Source organism: Rhinolophus hipposideros (assembly GCF_964194185.1).
Source record: "Rhinolophus hipposideros genome assembly, chromosome: 13".
NCBI classification, from domain to species: Eukaryota; Metazoa; Chordata; class Mammalia; order Chiroptera; family Rhinolophidae; genus Rhinolophus; species Rhinolophus hipposideros.
The window spans coordinates 4,854,483-4,876,132 of NC_138059.1; the positions used below are offsets into that span (position 1 = coordinate 4,854,483).

At 41.0% G+C, this 21,650-nt stretch overlaps 1 protein-coding gene across 5 annotated transcripts in view; it reads right to left on the reverse strand.

Annotated features, from left to right (window-relative positions):
• Positions 1-21,650, reverse strand: part of KHDRBS3 (KH RNA binding domain containing, signal transduction associated 3) — a 153,565-nt gene that overhangs the window by 83,792 nt on the left and 48,123 nt on the right. For all 5 annotated transcript variants that reach the window (XM_081071118.1, XM_081071117.1, XM_081071115.1 and 2 more), the window contains exons 2-3: positions 21,244-21,362; positions 2,106-2,222 (exon numbers count right to left, since the gene is read on the reverse strand). In XM_081071118.1, the coding sequence (XP_080927244.1) occupies positions 2,106-2,222; positions 21,244-21,362 (236 nt within the window). The remainder of the gene's footprint in view (positions 1-2,105; positions 2,223-21,243; positions 21,363-21,650) is intronic.

Consider the following 21,650-nt stretch of genomic DNA (forward strand, 5'->3'; position numbering starts at 1 on the left):
AGTGTATGCTATTCCCCCAGTTCCCGGTTGTCTTGATGGAATATAAATGCTCAGCCACTTGGAATCCCCACAGCGATTCACTGACTGATGTGGGCAAGGACATAGAAATGAGCGCATGAGTGACTGGGTGGTGAGTGGTCTGGGAAAGAGGCCCACGTGTGTACGAACAGGGTGCCCCCGGTAATGCGAAGCAGGCACTCAGGGACCAGGGAGCCAAGAGGACCGACAGTAGCAGATCCAAAGCACCTCATTCCCCAGCCACCTCTGTGCTACTCAGGGGACTCACCGACAAAGTGCCCGTGGTGATGGGGAGAGAGCTTATGCGTTACTTCCCAACAGACTTCTCTTCAAAAGGATAACTGGCTACTGCCACTACTGAGTGTCCAATGTGCCACAGCAGAGAACTACCACCAGCCCTTGAAATGACGACGTGATTGATCTGGAAGGACCACCAAGCGCTGATAGCAAGCTGACAATATTTAGGTTCCCTTTCTTTATACGGACAGCCGGGGCACTTGCTGTTACTTGCACATGTCATCCAGGTAACGACGTGCTTTCCCCACTTCCTGCTTTCCTGTAAAACTGTCTGCAGATGCCCTGATCACTGCCACCGAGTGCCACCAAACATGCTTCCGACCGACCAACTCCATTAACAACAAGCAAACTAAGTAGCACAATGTCCTTGAGTTTCATTGGTCGTATCAGGCACCCCATCACCTGACGGCCTTATTGAAGACTTCATCAAAATATGGGTAAGGGTGGGAGGCTCTCCTACAAGACACACAAAATTTCTGACCAACTGACCAATATAATATAAGGTTGCATCTTCTCCGACTACCAGAACAGATGAGGCAGGGAATCAAAGTGACATCGTTTGAGACAGCAATGCTTAGTGCTAACCTAGCCGTGAATTAGAACCATTTCAAACACCGATTGTAAAGTCATTTTAAGGCTCCACCCCAAATAGGTTGGGGCCTGGGAATCTGTATTTTTAAACAGCATCCCATGTGAGTCTGATACAAAGCCATGTTTTAATCAAATAATATTATGAACCTCACTAATTAACCTGGAAAATACACTTAAGTTCTCTGAATCTGTTTTCCTACATATAAAAATTTCTTTTAAAATTATGTTTACCTCCCATCATTTTTCCAATGATAATACAGAGCAATGCCTGTAACACGTCTCACATGGTGCCTGAGTCACAGTGGCTGTTCAATAAACAAATAACGGCTACTTTTATTATGAAAGCTATTATTTAGATAGACTATTTTTTTTATTTTTATATGTATGTATTTTTTTTGTGAGGAGGCTGAATTTTGTCTAAATAACTTTCTTGTCTGACACAATCATTGTTCAACATTTCACGGTGCGTGATCATTAAATGTAAATTTGGTTCTTAGTAATACAAATCTTTCAGCAATAAAGGAACAGCAAAGTGATAACAGAGAACCACATAAGCGACAACACATTATGAAATGTGAAAATTTCCCTCAGAATTGGCATATTTAAGAAAGTGATCAACAAAAATAAAGTCAGTCATTTCAGCTCATTAAAAAAGGAAGCAGTTAATGTGAGTACACCCAAGTAGAACAACTATGTGTAAGCAATTATTTAGAAATTCCCAATCAATTTTAACTTGATACAATACATAGAATACCAAATGAAGGGCAGAAAGGGCAAATACAATTATGTACTTGATACATTCAACTATGTGAAACACAGGCATAGAAAAAGACCTCAAGGAACTACTCTAAAATGCAGACAATGATGGTAAGACTACAGATAGCTTTTATTTCTTTTCATGATAATTTCAGTATCACTGAACTTTCTACAAGGTAACATATTGCTTCTACAATCAAAACCATGGGTACTACTATTTTATTTAATACACGAATATAACAGTTATAGATGTAGGTTTAAAATACGACCTATTCTGAAATTGGCCAGAGTGCCCCAATTTTCTAAACAGTATCATAAATCCATCATCTTATACTATAATTTGAGATTCTAGTTAGCTTTTATGCAATATGTATTAATAAAATGGGTGATCTAAAAGTACATCATGTAATGACTGAAAAAGTACCCACTGCCAATAGTATTACCTTTGCCTTGTCTCTCATGGACCCTTTTCCAAGGATGGACATTTTTGTCAAGGTTTCTTCTTGTAAACGCTTCAGAGAATTGCCACGAGGACCCAAAAGTTTCCCCACAAAGTTGAACTAGGAAAAACAAACAAACCAACCAGATTTGTAACATTCATATCTGAAAGTCATTTCTTAACCTTGAGTATTAGGAATAACTGTAGCATACACTACACACCATTGATTAATGACAAATAGTTAAGTGCCTGCTACATGAACCACAAACCATAATACAAACAAGGCTAAAAATTGCAAAGTTTAAAAAAAAAAGATATTTATACCAATCACTTCAGAGATGGCTGTATTTGAGCTGTAAATGTGGTTAACTTCCTTGACAATTTCCATACAATCAATACCAACCATGAACAGTGCCAGGATTAGAATACAGGTGAGAAAAACGACGTTGGGTGTCCTGCACTGTGCACTCGCCCGGTCATCGTGGAGTGCCTGGGTTCTTCTACGGGGTCAGCACGTAAGCCTTGGATGGTCAACCAATGAGCACTGACCTAGATGAGTTCTTACACATTCAGTGGCTGACAAAAGCTTTCCAGCAAAATCCCATCTATTTTCTTCTAAAGAACTAGCTATGGGAACGTGGATACTTTATTCAGCTTCGATGTTTAGGGTTCGTTATTTAACAAGCAGAGCAGAAGTGAATTAATTAAGAGTATGGACTCTGATTTATCACCTGGCTTTTCCATTGGCCAGCTGGAAACCCCTGGCAGGTTATCCAACCTCTCTACACTTCAGCCTCCTCATCTAAAAAATGGGAATGAGAAATGACTATACGACTACCCTCATGGGGCGGTGCTGAGGATTAAATGGGCCCATATAAATCAGTAATTGAGAACGATGTTTGGCACAGAATAGAAACTCAATAAATGTATCTTGAATGAGAAAATTATTATTAGAAATTTCACACAACTTTTAAAAGCCTGACTATAGTTAAGGTACATCGAGACTACTTCTTGCTCTCAAATAGAAAGACAGCCTTGTTTATTACACAAACGGTTCTCCGAGGCAAAATTCTTGATTATAAACTTGTGAAGTTGCTGTTTTGACATCAGCTATCTTTCATGATCTATGCCACAGATGTGTGGTTGCTGTTTTTAAGAGAAAAATGTTACTTGTCTAACTATGATAATTGAAGTAATTTTCCTGAAATAGGTACTTTAAAAAAAATCAAAACGATATTTTTTTTCCTTGCCCACTTTTAATTTTATTGGTCTTTGACAGTACTCAAGTATATATTTTCAACCTTCCCATACAATTATATTTTTGCTTTTGAAAATTTAAAGTAAATTACTTTTAAAAATATGAAAGGAATACACAGTTGAAAATGCCAAATACTACTACAAGGTGGGGAAAAAATAATCAGTATCTCAGCCCACCCACCCCTGCCTTATTCTTGTTCCCCATTTTCTCTCCATCATCATTTTGGAATTTCTATTTGGATATCGGACCCCCTGAGTTGGGTCTCTAACGTCTCTTATTTTTCTAGTCTTTTACTTTCATCTTCTCTCTCTACTTCCTGGGAGCTTTAATTACATTAAGTATCCATAGCTATTGATTATTTCATTTCTGCTACCAGCTGTTTAACTACTAATAGTATTTTCTTTTATTTATTCATTTTAATGGCCTTTTAAAAAAACACATGGAAGCAATATAAGTTCTTATCTTTCTGAGGATACTTACTAATGATAATGGCCCTTCCCCCCATGTTTGAGACTTGGTCCCTTTCTACAGCAGTGGGCATTCCTCAGACGACTGGTAATCCTCTGCTACATGTTCTTAAAAATTTAGACTGAGGCTCTGAAATGCTGACCGGAAGTTCTGCTTTCATACGTAGGATGTAACAATCGGATCTGACAACTCGCTACAATATGGCGAGTTTTTCCATCAATACCTGCTCAGACCCCAGTATCCGTATTTCTTTTCTCTTGGGAGAGGAGGCATTTTCCGGAAGAGGAATTCCCAGTCTCCTAAGAGGAGGGAGAAGGCTGGCTGCCAGGATTCTGAGAACCCATCAGCAAGCACGCACACCTTTATTTATAAAGGAAGTAATTCCCTCATCTAGTGTGGTATCGCACTGCACCCTCGGCTGTATCTACCTGGGTCTCAGCGCCGGAGGCTTCTCTGATACGGCCTCTGCAGGAATCCTTTAGTCTGTTGCGAGGTTAAGAAAGGCAGACGCCTGGTTTTATCAGCTGGGAAGAGCATCTAGTCGGTGGTCTTAACTACTTCCCACACAACCTTTCATCCAAATCCCCTCTTTTCAGTTCTACCCCATAAACCCACCTTCTTAGCAAATTCCCGAGTCTCCCCAAGGTCTCCCCGCACTAACGAGCACGGTCCTGGTTGACTTCCTCTCCCCCTTTAAGCTCAGGACACGGCTTTCTCTGATTTCCTACGGCATCACCATTGACCCATTCATTTTGCAGCTACCAAAATTTTACTGACATCATATGTCTCTTGTTATCTCACACTCTCATTCTTAGCTTCATGGATTTGTGCCTTTTAAATTCATTTGTCATCATTTTAGTGGGTTTCAAGGATGGCATAAAAATGAATTTACATGGCCAAATAGCCACATTTACATAATATCTTTAATAGTTACACACTCCCCCAATTAATAACTCTTAAGCGACCTTAGAAGTCATCCAGTCCAAACGTCCTATTTTCTTCTGAGGAAACTGAAGTCCACAGAGTGATATGATTTACTCAAGGTCACTTGATAAAATCTAAAAACGCAGGATTCTATATACGAAAGAAAAACGTTTTATGTAATTTTATATGCTTTTAGTTTCCTTTCTCCATTTCACTTCTCTTAGTATTTTGTTCACAAAAAGCATATGAAATATGTTGACAGTCGGAAGCCCTTTTAATCCCCTTCTTTGTTCAACCATGTATCTTGTGTCTCCCTCGTCAAGTGAACCCTCATGAGTCTGGCCCTCATCTACAACACAGGGATCCTGCTACCTATTGGGGGTGCCTGTCATATCAATTAAATAAAAAAATGCATAAAAATCACCTACCAAAGCAGTCCATCAACTGTGCAAACTTTAGGCCAAATTAGTAAATAACACATCGATCAACTTGACTAGTGTGGAGATATACAATTTTACGAGAGCAATGCCCAGGGTTTACCGAGAACCGACTCCCTTCATCCATGAGGCTCCCAAGGGAGTCACCACAGGGAGGCAATACGACCATGCCCAGGGCCCCAGGTTGGTCAGGGAGCTGAACTTCTCCAGAAGTCAGGAGAGCCTGAGGTTTAGAACTGAGCGTGGAGACAAGCGAATGCCCTCAGAGCTGACTCAGCAACGGCAGTGTGTTCGAGGGGTCGGGCCCTCAAAGGCAGATCGCATCACCTCCCTGCAGGGTGAGGATGTGGAAATATGAAGCATGTTTGCTGGTCACATGATTGTGGGTCCCTCCTGGCATTTGGTGGGCAAAAGCCTAGGGTGTCACTGGTCACCAACGGATGGGACAGCCTTCACAGTGCAGAAGTGTTCTGTAAAATACCAGGTGTGCCCCTGTTAGGAAACCCTTGTGAGAAGAGGGGCCAGAGACTCTGGTTACTATTTCTAAGGCTTAAAGTCCTTTTTCCTGTCCTCTCAGTTTTCAAGTTTGGTTCCTCCATGGATTCTATAGCACTCCCTAGTGGCCGGTACTTGCAACAAGAAAAGGCCTATGGAACGCATGAGCTGACGAGATATTTTGGACTCCAGGTGATATAAAAAAGAAGCGGCTTAGGCAGCATAGTTCTCCGAGGTGCCACCAGTTCTGTGAGATGCTGATGGTCCACTCGCTGTGGAGTGGCTGAGGGGGTGTCTCAGGCACTCCCCGCCCCACGTGTACCAGCACCGTGTCCAGTCCTCAATGTCCCTGTATGTACCACGAGGCAGCTTCTAAGAGTCAGTAAGTCCACTGCAGGGTTACCATGAAGATGAAACAGATAAAGTGCTGAGCACAGTGGCAATGCTGCATTTCACCTGAGCCATCAGCTCTGGAAACACCATGAGAAATCCTTACACCCTTTGGCATTCCCGGAAAGGGCTTCCTGCAAACAACTAATCTTCCCCATGTGACTCGGGTAAGACCTAGGGGTGCAGGTGACCCCCTTGTTTACCTGCAAGGAGGCCAGCCAGAGGCCCTCCAAATTCCCATTCTTTGCTCCAATAAAGATCAGCTGACCTGTTTGTCCCCACTATCCATCACAAGGTACCCCTTAACCTGACTTGATCAAACTTTAGTTAAGTTTCTCCCTGCCTCAGTGACACCAGCAACCTGGGTCAGCATGCAACTCTCCGGAAAGGCACCTGTTTCCAGGGACCAGCCTCGGGGTAAAACATTCTCCGGTTCACTGTCCCATCATGCCACCCCCACCCATTCCTCTCACTTCCCCACACCTTTCTGGCCTTGTTCACATTTCCCCATGAAAGAAAAGCCCTTTGCTGTGTGACCTCGGCCACTGCGAGAGCTCACGCTCAGAGGCAGCCTCCTGTCACAAGAGCCCCTCCCCCTGCTCTTCCCATAACCCTTTCAAAGAGTCTCTCTTGACTTAAGTCAGGATTTGGTTTTAATTTGATAACTGTGTTTGCAAGATAGATAGTAAGAACTTAATACATTTTAACTTTCATTTTTATTCATCATTTCACTTGTGCATAAATTTGCATAGAAGGTGAAAGTGCTATTTGTAAGACTAATGATTTTTCTCCAGATGCCAATTATCGTATTACAAATATATTACAAACGTTACTACTGTAAATAGAAAACTTTCAAATGATTATGAAGACAGTAAAGCAACATAAAATAAGTATATGTGAGTTTCACTGCATAATGTGTAAGATGCAATAACAACGTTCTTTGTTGGTAAAGACCCTGTGCCCTCTGAACTAGCTGCGTGTAATTGATCCAAACTATATTTGTGCCATGACACTGTTCCTTGGGGAACAATTAGAGTTAAGCTGTCATTTCATAAACAACTAAGCGTCTGGAACATGGCACTGTCTCCATTAAAAGGTTTCCCTCAATTGGGTGCTCACCAAAAAGTTGGTCAGTCTAACAAAGAGACGTTCTGTTGACCTCTAACTCACACCAAAACTGAACTTGTAACCTCTTCCTCCATAGCTTCGAATGTGACTCAGCCAGAGCGTCTCAGCCCAGCAATGGCACTGCCATCCATGCAGGGACTCAAGCAGAAACCTGACATTCATTCCATGGGGGCAGTGATGAGGCCTTTCTTATCCACTGCTCCAACACCCGTGCACAGAGGGCATTTAGTAAATGTTCAACAAATTGCATCCTAACAATTTTATCTCCCAAATATCTCACAGACCTTTCTCCAGTGTCCCCCCCCCCAACTGTAGTCCAAGGCCGTCCTCATCTCTCACCTAGCCCTCTGCAGAAGGCTACCTCTTTCCATCAGCAGAGAGGTCTTAACACAAAGGTGACCGTGTAACATCTCTGTTTAAACTACAACTGTCCAGCCATCTGAGAATAACATGCTGTGAAAGGCCCACTCTGATCCAGCCCTTGCCCCCATCTCCAGCCTCACCACTCTCTCCTGCTTCCGATTTTATGATTCTGGACTTAGTTAGGTTTCTCAAAACCGCCATGTTTCAAGAACTACCCACTTGAGCTCAGACGCAGAGCAGGGAAAAATGATACCCCTCTCACTCTTAAAACAAAAGGAAAGATGGACGGAATACAAGTTAATGCTGAAGTCCCAGGGCCAACACTAAGCACACACCTTTGAAGGGCTCAGGCAGAGAAACAGACTGCTTCCTGGGGCTGGCTAGCAGGAAGCCTTGGAAGGCCCAGAACTAAGAGAGGTGGCCCCTTCAGAAAGGCTTTTTCTGCAGGAATCCAACGCACCTCCCCACCCCCAGGTGCTCACACAGAAGATCCAGGAAGAGTCCTGAAATCTCCGCTTTGCCAGGTGCAGGAGGTGGGCAGGAAAGCAGCCACCGCTGAAATCTGCCCAGATCGACCCCGCCATCTCCCCTTCTGAACAAAAGTCTGCAGGAGGGAGGGAAACAAAACCACTCTGCTCTGCTTTTTAAATACTGACAAAATGAACGCAGCATGTACTGAGCTCTGCGTCTAGCCCTCGGTCTCACTACAACTGTGAGGGAGGTGAACGCACGGTCCAGGTGCCGGGTGGAAAACAGAAACCAACAATGACCAGTGCCTGCGGAGTTTCACGGTTTACTAATAAGAGCCAGATGCCAGACAGGTAAAACATACAGGATAATTGATGTCTGATCACTGCAGCAAGCATCCAGTGAGGGGGGCAGAAAGTGACAACGTAGAGCGTGGGTATTCACAGAGGGGGTGGGCAGCGACAGGCAAGTTTGGCTTCTGTGATGGTTACCAGTGAGCTGTGTCTTCTGCCAGGATCTGGAATCAGACAATTTCTTGCAACATGAATAGTGAGTGCAAAAGCCCTCGGACACGAAGGAGCTTCTGAGGAAAAGGCAGCTGGCCAGCCAGACTCTAGGAAGGACATTACGTCAGGTCAGAAGAGACAGACACGTCCATCTGGGCTGCACAGGCCATCATCCAGATTTGGATTTAAGTCTGAGTTAATTTACACTGAAAAAGAACAAACTCAAAGGTACAAAGGACACACAGGGCCAGGCCCTTCTCATCAGTCTAACAGGCCCAGTGGGTTTCTCCTCCAGGCACTGTCCTCCAGTCTCTGTGCTTCTCCTGCTTCTCTTGTTACACGAACCAAGAGGTATTTTAAGCCATTTCCTTTCATGTTGGGTTCCTGAGAATCAGAGGGAATGTGAATACGCTACTCTGAAATCTTCCTCCGTGTCTTAATCCCCTTCTCCATTCTTAATACACTGCATGACACGCAGTAATGTTCAAAAAAAAGAAAAGAAAAGAAAAAGAAAGGAAGGAAGAAAAAGAAAGGAAAAAAATGCTCTGAATCAACAAAAGCAAAAGAATAAATTACTCAACTGTGGGTCCAGGGACCTGGTGTCCTGTCTATTGTCGCTTTATTTTGAGAAAGCCACAGCTGTATCAGCAGTATCATAAAATATAAAACACTCTCCGGCACAAGAGGAAAAGAATTTCAAAGCATGAAGTCCTTTCACTGGTGGAGTCCCCATGCTCAGAAGGGTTACGGTGACTTCCTCAATTATCACACGGATTGCTTAATATTCCTCTTATATTGGTTATTCTTTCCTTCAATGCACTTTATGATTTCATAGACAAAATCAAATCCTGGGATAAATCTCACACTTGCTAAAAGCAATTCCCTTTGGTCCATTATGGTCCCTTCTCGTTCTCATTGCCCCCCCCCCCAAACCCCAAAACCCTAGTCTGCAGCCAACATAGGCATGTTACATCATTTTCACACAGCCCCCTCCCCCACTTGGCAATTAGAAAATTAGAGCTAGGCTTGAATGCTATCTTGGTTAACTATGGCTGCGTAACACACTAACCCAAAACTTACGGTCCTGAATAATAACCATTTAATTTATTTGCTCACAATTCAGCAATTTGAGCACTGGGGGGAATTCCACATGGCAACAGCCAGATGGCCTGGGGCTGCAGGTCCCACTTCAGAGGTGGCACATGCCCATGTCTCTTAAGTTGGAGGCGGCTGTCAGCTGAGGATGTCAGTGCTTGCTGGTTTCATTGATTCTCTTGCCCCTGGGTATCGGGAGCTTCCTCCTGCCATGGTTGGCCTCGGGGTGATAGGGTGTTTGCATGGCATGGCTTCCAAGATCAGCAAAGCAGAAACCGCCAGTCCTCCCTAAAGCTCGGGCCTGGCACCTTGTCAGCCCTGCTGCACGCTCTCAGTTAAGGGGGTGGCAGGATCAGGACACACTCCAGGGAAGGGCAGTATGACACACTCCAGTATGAAGGGCACTTCATACACATGAATGCACGAGGAAGTGGTCACTGGGGACGTGGGGGGCACAATATAATTCTCTACTGCAGACAAAAACGACAAGCAACCATTTTCAAAAGATTACGTTTCAAGAGCCTCAAACATCACAGTCTTTTCTAGTCCCGGCTATCTACCTGCCTGGCTTCCCTCCCCCACGTGGAGGCAGGCACCGAGATCTGGGGGCAGAGACCCCCACGTATCCATCAGTGTACCTCAACAGCTGCCTACAACAGCACCTAGCTTTCACAGGCAAGCGAGGCTTCGTGCATCAAAAAGTGAATGACAAAAGCCAAGCAAAATCCATGTCCAAATCATCTCAGTCACTACCTAAGATGTCAATTAAAACAAAGCCTCAGATATACGACACAGGCGCAGAGGAAGGAAGCAGATTTCGGATATCTGGGCCCTCACTGGTCAACAGCATCTTGCAATTGAGCACCTTATAAAAGCTAAATGTTTGTCAAAAACGCTTAAAAAGATATCTGAGAAACACTGTAAAACAATGCAGTTCTGTATGAGATAATGAAAATGTACTTCTATCAAGGTTTCTGAAATAGGATGTGAGAAACAAAAGAGAGGATAAAAAGAAATATGTTTCGATACAGTATGAACTTAAGAGTATGTATCTTAAGAGCTAAGAAACTGTGAGGAAGAATGGGCTAGAGGCAAGCAGCTCCCCCAGCGCACCCCATGATGACTGCAAACGGGACGGCTTCCTGGGGGTTACGATGGCCAATGTCCCAGGCCCTGAAATTCGGCCGTGAGGAACCATCCCCACGCTCAGGCCCTCACTCGCACCGTAGGTACATAACATATGTACATAAACTATAATACGTGTGTCTATATGTATGTGTGTATGCGTGTTTGCAGGTGTACATTGATTGATTTTAATATTCTACACCCGTCCTACCACTGGTTAATATTTGAATATTTACTTAGGGGAAGAAATCCATCATTAACTACACCACATGTACAGACACAGGTGCAGCTGGGGAAGATTATTCATCTCGCCACCCCCGGCAGGACCACGGTCGCTCTTCCTGGGGTGGGAGGCTGAGCCGGCCCCGGGCCCAGGGAAGGGGCAGTCCCGCTGTGTTCTCGCTCATGTCCACGACGTTTGTAGCAAACCTTCAGTGCAGCTGCTTTAGGTAAGTTTCACGAAAAGTAGGTAACGTAATCTGTGACCCCATAACCTGGCACATGCAACAGCTATGTGCCCCCAAAATACTGAGAGCAAATGAGTCATTAAAACCTGGTGACACCTTCCGCATTGTGAATTCCCCTTTATTTAAGGACACTATCGCAAAGTGCTCACAACTGCATGGCACTTTCGTGAACCCCGTAAAGGTACTAGCGTTAATCAACGTACTAAATATTGGTAAAGTTTAGTTTCTTGAATAAGCACGGGCTGTGGGGCCAGATTCTGGGATGCAAACACCTGTTACTTAATAATTGCATAGACCTCTAAGCAAGTTATTTAACTTGTCTGTTCTTTAGTTTGTTCATATGTGAACAGGACGTAACTATGCCCTCCTCCTAAAGTTCTAAAGAGCAAATAAATTAATACACATCAGGTGCTTAGAATGGTGCCTGACACGCATAACAGCACTTGCTACGTGTACACATTCAACTAGAAGTTCCAGCATATTCTTCTAGCACCAGGATGTACTGTTGTGCATACATCCGTATTTGGAAAACATCCGCCAAGCCTTTGCTTTCTAGACTTTACTGGGGAGAAATAATTAACCTTTCAAGGAGTGGCTTTAGTTTATAATCTGCACACTCATCTAACGCCTGCCCAAGGGCAAAACTGTGAAGGTCTGTTTGACCTCCTCGGGAAAGGAAAGGCCAGATCACTACTTTTATCAGCTCCATGGGACATTTCAGGTTCCAGTAATTTTACCACTAACACAGTGATTAGCTGAATAAATCCACATTTTAGTTGCTATTCAGAATACTGATGCCAGGTGAATTACAGCAATGTCACGCGTGCCAAACTCCAGGCAGCAGTAAACGTAAGAGCAGGCTTGGGAACACGGCATTCACGTGAAATGGAGCAGCCTCCTCAGAAATAAGACACCTGTTTCCTGGGTAGTTGGTGATTGAATCAACCTCTGGGTAAGTGACAATAATTTTTATGGTTCTGACAGTCATCTCTAAAAATAACAATCACTTTTACATGGCACATTGAATTTCCCAGGAATAAAAGTCATTCCAAAAAGTCATTTAAATCAATCATTCCTAAATTTTAAAAGGACTTCAGAAAAATAAGAGATCTTTTATAACGCAGAAGACCTTCTCCTATATATTCTAATTGTTTATTTATCTCCATGTCATAAGTTTTTCAGGGCTCCTGCCTGGCTATATAAAATTCTAATGCCCAAGTATAGCACCAAAGTCTTTCCAGGCTCATCACCACCATTCCAATGAATGCGACCATCTACTATTCCCCATAATTAAATCATTCCTAGCCCAATAATTACTCCTCCTTTCCCCTGATCTCTGCTTGTTCACAGCCTGGACTTACTCTTAAGGACTAAATTTAATTCCACCTGTAATTCTTTTTCCAGAAATAACTCTCCCTCCCACCCTTAACTTTGTGTGGAGTCCCTGCACCTCTCTTGTATTAATTCAGTCTGTACTCCATATGATTTAGTGAAATTTACTGTTTCTCCTGTTGGGTTACGAATCCCCCTTGAGAGTGATTAGGACACATATTTGATTCATCATTTTCCCTACATAACGGCTTCTCAATAAATACTTGTGGAATTGAAGTTTATTTTACCCCAAATCAAATGGCACTAGTCAACACAGTTTTTATTGATTTTCTTAGCTGCAGAAATTATTGCAACATATTAAAACTATAGATAAAAGACTATTATCTAAATTTAGTAGGATGTCAACCACAAATCACTAAGTGTTATTAGTAGTGGTGGAGACTATTTGGTGTTGGTCCATTGATTGTAATTTAACGTAGTATCTACTTCGAAATGGTAAACAGCCCAATTTATTGAGATATTAGCAACTCTAAAAATCAATGAAGTATACAGTAACTTTTCCAGGAGATGGTATGAGCAAAATAAATACACACAGGCATACACAAGTAATAAACAATCTGAAAGAATCTACCTTATGCACTTTCTAGCTCTATTTGCTCAAGGCTGGATTATATTCTTGCAAGGTGGGGAGGGGTAGATGGCAAAACAAATAAAACAAGCAATGTAGCCCATATAGAAACGAGTCTGATATTGTTAACTAGAAAATCCCAGACTGCAACAGCTTGGCCGCAAGTGTGGAGAACAGAATTGGAGACTTGAAACTGAGGCAGGAAACTGATCTGGATAGGAGGCTGTTACAGTAGCCTGGGTGAGGGATGACAGCAGTCTACATTAAGGGGTGGCCACGGAATGCAGAGATGGAGATGGATGAACATTTAGGAATAGAAGTAATAAAATGTATAAATCATAGTAGCTGCACAATGCAGGAGAAGCTAGTAGACAAAAATGAGGCATTGGTTTCAGACGTGGGCACTTAGGGCACACGCTGTGTGTCAGTCACCAAAATAAGGAACACAGGCAAAGGGCCAGGTTTGCCTAGGAGAGGACGGATGAGTTCACTGATGGGCTCATCAAAGCTCAGATGTGGGTGGGCTGCCCCAGGGGAGGTGTCCAGCAGGCAGAGCTGGGCATATCACAAGTGGGGGAGCTCCTAACCCTGACTTCCTCCCCTTCGGTAACTATGCTTCTCAGGACCAATGTGTGTTAATGTGTCCCTTGTTTCATGGAATTAGGTTCACAGTTTGGTCCATTGTATGAATTTCCGCTGTTCTATTCCACTAGCCTGGGAGGCCTAGAAGAGAAGGATTAAGGGTTTAATCCTTTATTCCCTATGTCTAATATCAGTATAGTCATGCAGTTTTTATCGATCCAACTTGGTGGTCCTCTAGGGGACCAGTAATCAGTCCAGTAATATTCAAGACATCTAAGCCAGCAATATGTTCAAGGCACTAAAAATGTTTTTACCTTTTGGCTCAGAAACACACTTACAGATCTATCTTTCATCACCCCTCAGAAACTAAGCAATAATCTGATAAAAGATTTATATATAACAATATTCATCACAGACTTTAATTTCCAAATTCACTGCTCTATGACCAAAGTACATATACAGTACCACTTCTAGTCTTCTGAAAGAAATGAGATTTTGGGGGGGGTCTATATGTACCCAAATGTTATAATTATTCATTTGGGTAAATAAAACAGTAGTAATAACAACAAAAACCCCCAAAACAACATCAGTAAATTATTTCAGGAACCCCTCAATATATGCCTGGCTGTTTTTGGAGTCCCCTTAATAAATCTAAGATCAAGTGCTACTTTTTGGGTCCAAAATCAGCACGTTTAAGAGAATAAGGAAAAAGTCACAGCCTAAGATGTGAAATCCCTTCACAGTATTTTGAATGCTGTTGTATTTGCAAATACCAACCTAATGTAACGACAGAGGGGCCGTGTGACACAGGACCCCGAGAGCCAGAGAAGACCTCTGAGAACAGAACAAAAGCAGCTTCTGAAGACGCGTGCCTCTCCTTTCCACTCATCATTGCACTTCCCTCCTCTTTCCACCTAAGTGATGGGAGAGGACGACCCAGAAGGCAGGCTGAGCACTGTGAACAGTGGGTCCATACGCTTTCCTCAGGGCCTGTGATTCTGCGTGGACCTTCTACCTCGTCACAGGGCCCCACGATTTAATGAACACGTGGAGGGACGTGGAGGGACACGCATAGTGACCTATAATAAACACGTGTATCTTCACGGAGTTATACTTAATACCAGGCTTCCTTGACGTCAACAAGTTTCAAAACACTCACCAGACAGCCATGTTAATTTTGGTAATGGCACTTACATATATTTTTTAAAACTGACATACAACTATATCAGCACTTTATATCTACAGGTAAACTGTCAATTGAAGACAAAAAAATAAAAATTATTTTCACATAAATCCTCTGGAAAAAATATTATATGCCTCTGAAAATAAATTAGGGATCGCAGAAAAGGCCATTTGTAACATACTGAAATGACTGCCAAATAGTTGCTACTTGAGGAAAATTTTAAAGTTGTGATGATTTCTATGGAATCGGCTTCTACCTACGTAGTAAATTCATGGGTTTTGAATGGCTTGCAACACACTACAAGGGGAAAAAAGCAAGCCAAGTTTGAAGTTTTCCCTGAGCTTTAAATCACATTCCAGGCAAGACATGTTTTATAAGCATTTCTACCTCTCCAAGACCCTTAATCGAAGAGCGTCTGTGAGACAGCAAATATATATAAATTTAAAATATGCACATAATAGGAAAACACTTAATGTAAGAAACCGTGTTGATTAATATAAGGTTACTAAAAATAGTATGTACACATTAGAATGCTTACAGATGAAAAACAATGACCAAATTAAGAAATTCAATACATCTAATCTAAACCTATAGAATTTAACTCAGTACAATAAATCTTAAAACAAACAAAAAAAACATAACTACAGTAGAAAGATATCTCATAAATTAACTTTCTCAGGCACCTTTTTCCCTCAAAATAGAAATCTTTTTTTATCTTAATTTTAAAAGTTACACTCAGTTATTGCTGAAACAAAGTACAGAAACATGTAAAGTAGGGGAAAAAAAGACATAATCCTACCCTCCAGAAAATGACTGCTGTTAAGATTCTCGTTTGTTTTGTTTTTTTTTTCCCCCCAAATAATCGTCTAACTGGGATCCTATCTGTTCTACACGTTGGTTTTTCTATTTTATTTAATGATATAATATAGACATTTTATCACAGCAGTAGAGCATGTATGTATAACAATACAGAGACCACATTTATTGAATTTCCTATTACAACTCCCTTTCTAATGGTGCAGAAGCATTCTTCACCCTAGCCTGAGTACACACATGGCGTTGCCTCTCCTGAAACAGTTCCCAGTCATTAAACACAAGCTCTAAAATAGCTCAAATACCACTTCCTACTCCAGGTTCACAGCCCCACTGGCCAACCCTACTCCTTCCTCTGCACCTTTATCACTTTATAAATCCTCATAAAAATCTGCACATCTTATTGAAATGAACCTGTTTAGCCAAACAAGATAGCCCCTAATTTCTCAAATGCTCTCTGTCCCACTCACACCGCTGCCCTGTCACGACCGTGTCGATCTCACCCTGTCTTACTTCTGACCCTTACCCAGTCAGCTCCTCCAAGACGGCCACCTCGGGAAAGCCTTCCTCCTCCTCTTGTCTTCTTAGAGCACTCTAACATTGAACTGCTCACGCTGCAGCATACACATTACTTTCTTCACCTGCAAGCCCCACAAAACTGAGAGCGTCTTAGGACAAAACAACTTGTCTTCATCACTTTTGTTTTCCCAACACAACGCCGAGCTCAGAGAAGTCCCTCAATAAATGTGAGGTATATGAGTGGATGGATAGATTCACTGATGAATGAACCAAAGATGAATGAATATTCAACCTAAACCACAAGGCATCTATAGGACCTCAAAGACAGAGCACCTTGTTCCGACACTAAATTGGCATTGATATTAACTCCATTCTATCTAGTCACCGCTCAGGGCCAAGGAAAACGGTGGACAACAATGTCCACAGCTTCAAATCTTTTTTTAAAAAACACCATAAAACAGTGTTTACTTTGAGTCTCACACTTTACAAGCTCAGACATACAACTCAAGAGAGTGAATATACTTTAGGTTTGAATGCTAAAACACTCGTTCAATGGTGTGCCATTCATAGAGTGCTGAAAGAAGAGAAGAGCAATTATTCAATTAATGGCGATCATTTTATTGGATGCAGTTTCACAAACAGCACTCTGTCTCACCCCAGAAGCTGAAAGAAGACAGTCAGCATCAATCCACATCAAGCTGCCCTCTGCCCACTGCTATTCCCAGGGCCAAGCATTGCCAGCTTCTTCCGCTCAGTCTATTAACTGACACCAGCATGAAAGCTTTTTCTGAGAACTGATGGAAGTGCTATATTAGCCTTTTATACAAGGCTGGCTTGAAACTTGCATGCTCAATTATGCTAAGCAGAAATATCCTTTTTCAGCATTCGGAAAGCAGTAGATTTCTAAGTAGCCTCCTTCAGACATTGTAAGTACTTGAAATGGACTCTGTTCTGTTAGATACAGAAATTTTAATTGGTCTTCCCCCACTCTCATCACAGCTGACATTGAAAAACAATATTTGAGATTTTATTTCACATACTACACACAATAGGCTATTAATTATAGATTAATCATGTACTAGATTATGAACTATTTGAAGACGGGCATGGTCTGCTCATCTTTCTATCTGCTGCATATTGAGCATACAGTGTACTGAGGTTTCCATAAGCCATCCTTTTAGTAATGACTCTACGAAATGTTCACAACATAGTTTTCTGTTACTAAAAAAGTACATCCTGAATTCTGCAAGTACGGTTGAGTAAGCTTTTAACACGCTGAGGGTCTATAAATAGCAATTATGAACTCTTAAACTCTGAACAAAATATAAAAACCAAGCCTGTGGAGAATTATCAAAAACAAGGAGATTCTGGAAGGGAGTCAAGACTTGGAAAAAGGCAATGACCTGGGAGAATTTGCTGATTTTAGAGCTTTTTGCCTGAGTAGCAGAATTGGGGAAACCATAGTGCTAAAATGTAAGGAAGGGATACTAGGAAAGACAAAGTTAGAGTTGGGAGCTCAACATTTTGTGAATAAAATATGCCAACATCTCTGGCTGACCTTTGAATCCGGTATGCCAAAAAATACATGCAAAAGTCAAACTAAGAACTGAACTGAACCTACAAATAACAGACAAAGTGTGTAGTCTGAATGCAAAAATACCAACATTCCTCAGAGAAATAGAACGGAACCCAGAGTTTCTACAATATAACACTCACAATGTCTAGTATACAACTCAAAATTACTCAATAGACAAAAAATTGGAAAATGACTCATTATCAAGATAAAGGATTATCGATTCAGGTCAAATCTAAGGTGATTAAGATTTTAGAATTAGAGGCTTGAAGCATCTATTTTAACTTTGGCCAATGGCATAATACCTGCAATGAATAAAAAATAGAAAGTTCCAGCAGAGAAAAAAAATGTGTTTTTTTATTTCACATATACATATTTATATATAAATCAAATACAAATTCTTCAACAGATCATTACAATACCAGATAGAAAAGTTTTATCTGATGGGCTTACCAGAGAATAAAGACAGCATAAGAAAGAATCAATAAAGTTAAGATACAACAGTAGAAATTATCCAATCTGAAAAATAAGGGGAGAAAAATCCAACAACTAATAACAAAAGTGAACAGAGCCATTGAAACCTTTTTGAGAATATCAAAAAGTTGAACATATGTGTAACAGAAGTCTCAAAAGATGGGGAGAGATAAGGTCAAAAAAAGCACCTGAAAAAGCAATAGCTGAATTATTATGATGACGTGGACAAATCCCTTGCAAAACACATACAGACAAAAATTTCAAAGAAGATGAAACAGAAAATCTAATTTATGTAACTAAGTAAACTATTTATGCAGATGATATGATTATGTGCATAGCGTATCCTAAAGATTATAAAACAACTTACTAGAACAAGTGAGTTTAGCAAGCTGGTAAAATACAAGGTCAATGCACAAAATTTTATATTAGAAGAAAAAATGGGGGAAAATTAAAATATTCATTTTACAGCAGTGTTGAAAACAAAATACTTAGGAATAAGCTTGTCAGAAGACAAATAAGACCTTTACCCTGAAAAGTACAAAATGTTGTTGATAGAAACTTAAAATCTGAATAGATGGAAAGATATACCATGTTCAAGGAAGGGAAGACTCAATATTGTTAAGATGTCAAATCTCCCTAAATTGATCAAAAGATTCAATGCAATGGCAATCATAATCTGGGCAGAATGTTTTGGGAAAATTAATAAAATAATTCTTAAATTTATATGGAATTGCAAAGGACCTATATCAAAGAAATCCTGAGAAAGAAGGATAAAGTCGAAGGTACTACATTGCTTAACTTCACGTTTTACTGTAAAAAGCTACAGGAATAAAGACAGTACTATACCAGCATAAGGATCTATAAAAGTATCAACCAAGTGCAATGAAAGAGAAAGTGCAGCAATAGACCCTTACTAGCATAGTCATTTGATTTTCATCAAAGGTGCCGGCACAATCAGTGAGAAGGAAACATCTTTCACTGGTACAATGAAACAACAATGGTACTGGAAAAAGTGAATATTCGTATGGAGAAAAAAAAATTAATTTTGACCCTCTATCTCAGAACACACACAAAAATTACTTTGAGATGCATCATAGACCTAAAAGTAAAATCTGTAACGATAAAGCTTTTAGACGAAACACAGGAGACTAATTTTATTTTTTATAAAGGACTCTAACATTTCCTTGAGGTTGGCAAAGGTTTCTTAATTGGTAAAAAGTAGTAATCATAAAAGAAAAACCTGATACATTACACATCATCAAACGTAAAATCTTCTGCTTATCATAGACTTTGTCAAGAAAATAGTAGGCAAGCCATAGACCAGGGCTGTCCAAACTTTTTTCAATGTTTTTTACCAAGGCCCATATGCGGTAAAATACACAAACAGCCGGGACACTCACTTGAGGTGAAGCACGTATTGCCTCACCTGGTTTATTTAAGTAAACTAAATATATTTTTGGAATTTGCTACGGCCAATTAACAATGGATCATGGGCCGCAGTTGGCCTGTGGGCAGCAGTTTGGACACCCCTGCCATAGACTGAGCTGAATAGTCACAAAACATATCTTTCCCAAAACATTTGTATCCAGGGTATACAAAAAAGCTTCTATAACTCAATGATAAGAAGACATAAAACCCATTTAGAAACAGGCAGAAGATCTAAAAAGACATTTCACAACAGAAGACTAATGGCCAAGAAGCACATGAAAAAGGACACAAAGTCCTTAATCATCAGGAAAATGGAAATTAACACCACAGGAAATACCAATACACTAGCAGAACGGCTAAAATTAAAGAGACTGACGATGTCAAACGATGATGAGAACATGGACCAACCACAACTCGCACGCACTGTTCCGGGAAACGTCACAAGGTACGGCCACGTTGGGGAAATCATACGGCAATTTCTTGTAAAACTAAACACACAGCAATTGAAATTCTAGGTATTTACTCAGAAGAAATGAAAACATGGTCACGCAATGACCTGTTCGAAAATATTCACAGCAATTTAACTTATAATAACCCAAAACTGCCAGGCAATGGATACATTGTGGTATATTCAGGTAACGGATTATTACTCAGCAATCAAAAGACATGAACTACTGATACAGGCACCAGTATGCATGGATCACGGAGATGGACACTCAAAAGAAAGAAAAAAGAAAAATAAGGTAAAAGGAGTATCAATTCAGGCCAAACCTCAGCTGACCAAGATTTTAAAATTAGAGGCTTTAAAGCACCTTTTGTAATTGTGCTCCGTGACACAAAATAACACGTGCAATGAATGAAAAATACGACTCTTGATGTAGAATAATTAGGCGAAATAATATTTTGAACATGTATGTGCTAAACCCTATGCTAAGCATTTAACATAAATAATCTTATTTAATTCTTAATCCAATCTCTCTTACAAATGAAGAACCTAAAGAAGAAAGAAATTAAGAATGTTGTCCAAAGTCACACCGCTAGTATGATTTGTCAGCACAGCTTTTCATTTTTTCATTTTTTATTAGTTTCAGGTGTACAAAACAATGCAATCGACATGTACACCCCTCACAAAGTGATAACCCCCTCGCCCAATCTACTACCCCTCTGATATCCTATACAGCTGTTCCAATTCCATTGACTCTATTCCCTGTGCCGTACTCCACATCCTGTGACCACATATATATTAAATTATAGTTGCCATCGTAAGCATAACGTTTTAGGGCTCCATAACTCACACTAAAGTCAAACAGAACAAAACAGAATCACTAACTAAGCTTTCAATTAACTGTAAGAGTCTGGGTGTTGGGCGGGGGGGGAGCTGCGCTACGGCAAAACACCTCAAGAAAACAGCAAGGGGATCCAGATGAAACACTTACTCCCCCGTGACTAAGCCAGCACGCCTGCAGGGGAGACCTCCCTGTCTTACCTTAGGAAACTGCTTCACAGGAATCAACACTTTCTGCCCCAGCTTCATGTTCTTATTGATCACCACATCAATGTACTTTTCTTCGTCCTTTCCTTCTCCTTTTTGAAACTTTTCTATTTCTGTGGAGGGGAAAAAAGAAAAAAAAATAACCATGAAGTGTATGACTTACAACTCTAGAGCTTGGGAGTTTTCGTTGCTCTATCACGGCATGAAATCAAATGTAGAAAATATGGACTACTAGATTGCTACAATGTTTTCAAGTAATGACATATTTCCCATTCCGTCAATAATTCTTCACCAGTACAGTGGGGGAAAGGCATGTACCATGTCTCCAAAGTCAAGTTTCAAGTGCCCATCCTAATGGCGGGGAATGAACTAGCCAACAAACACACAAGAACATAAAAATA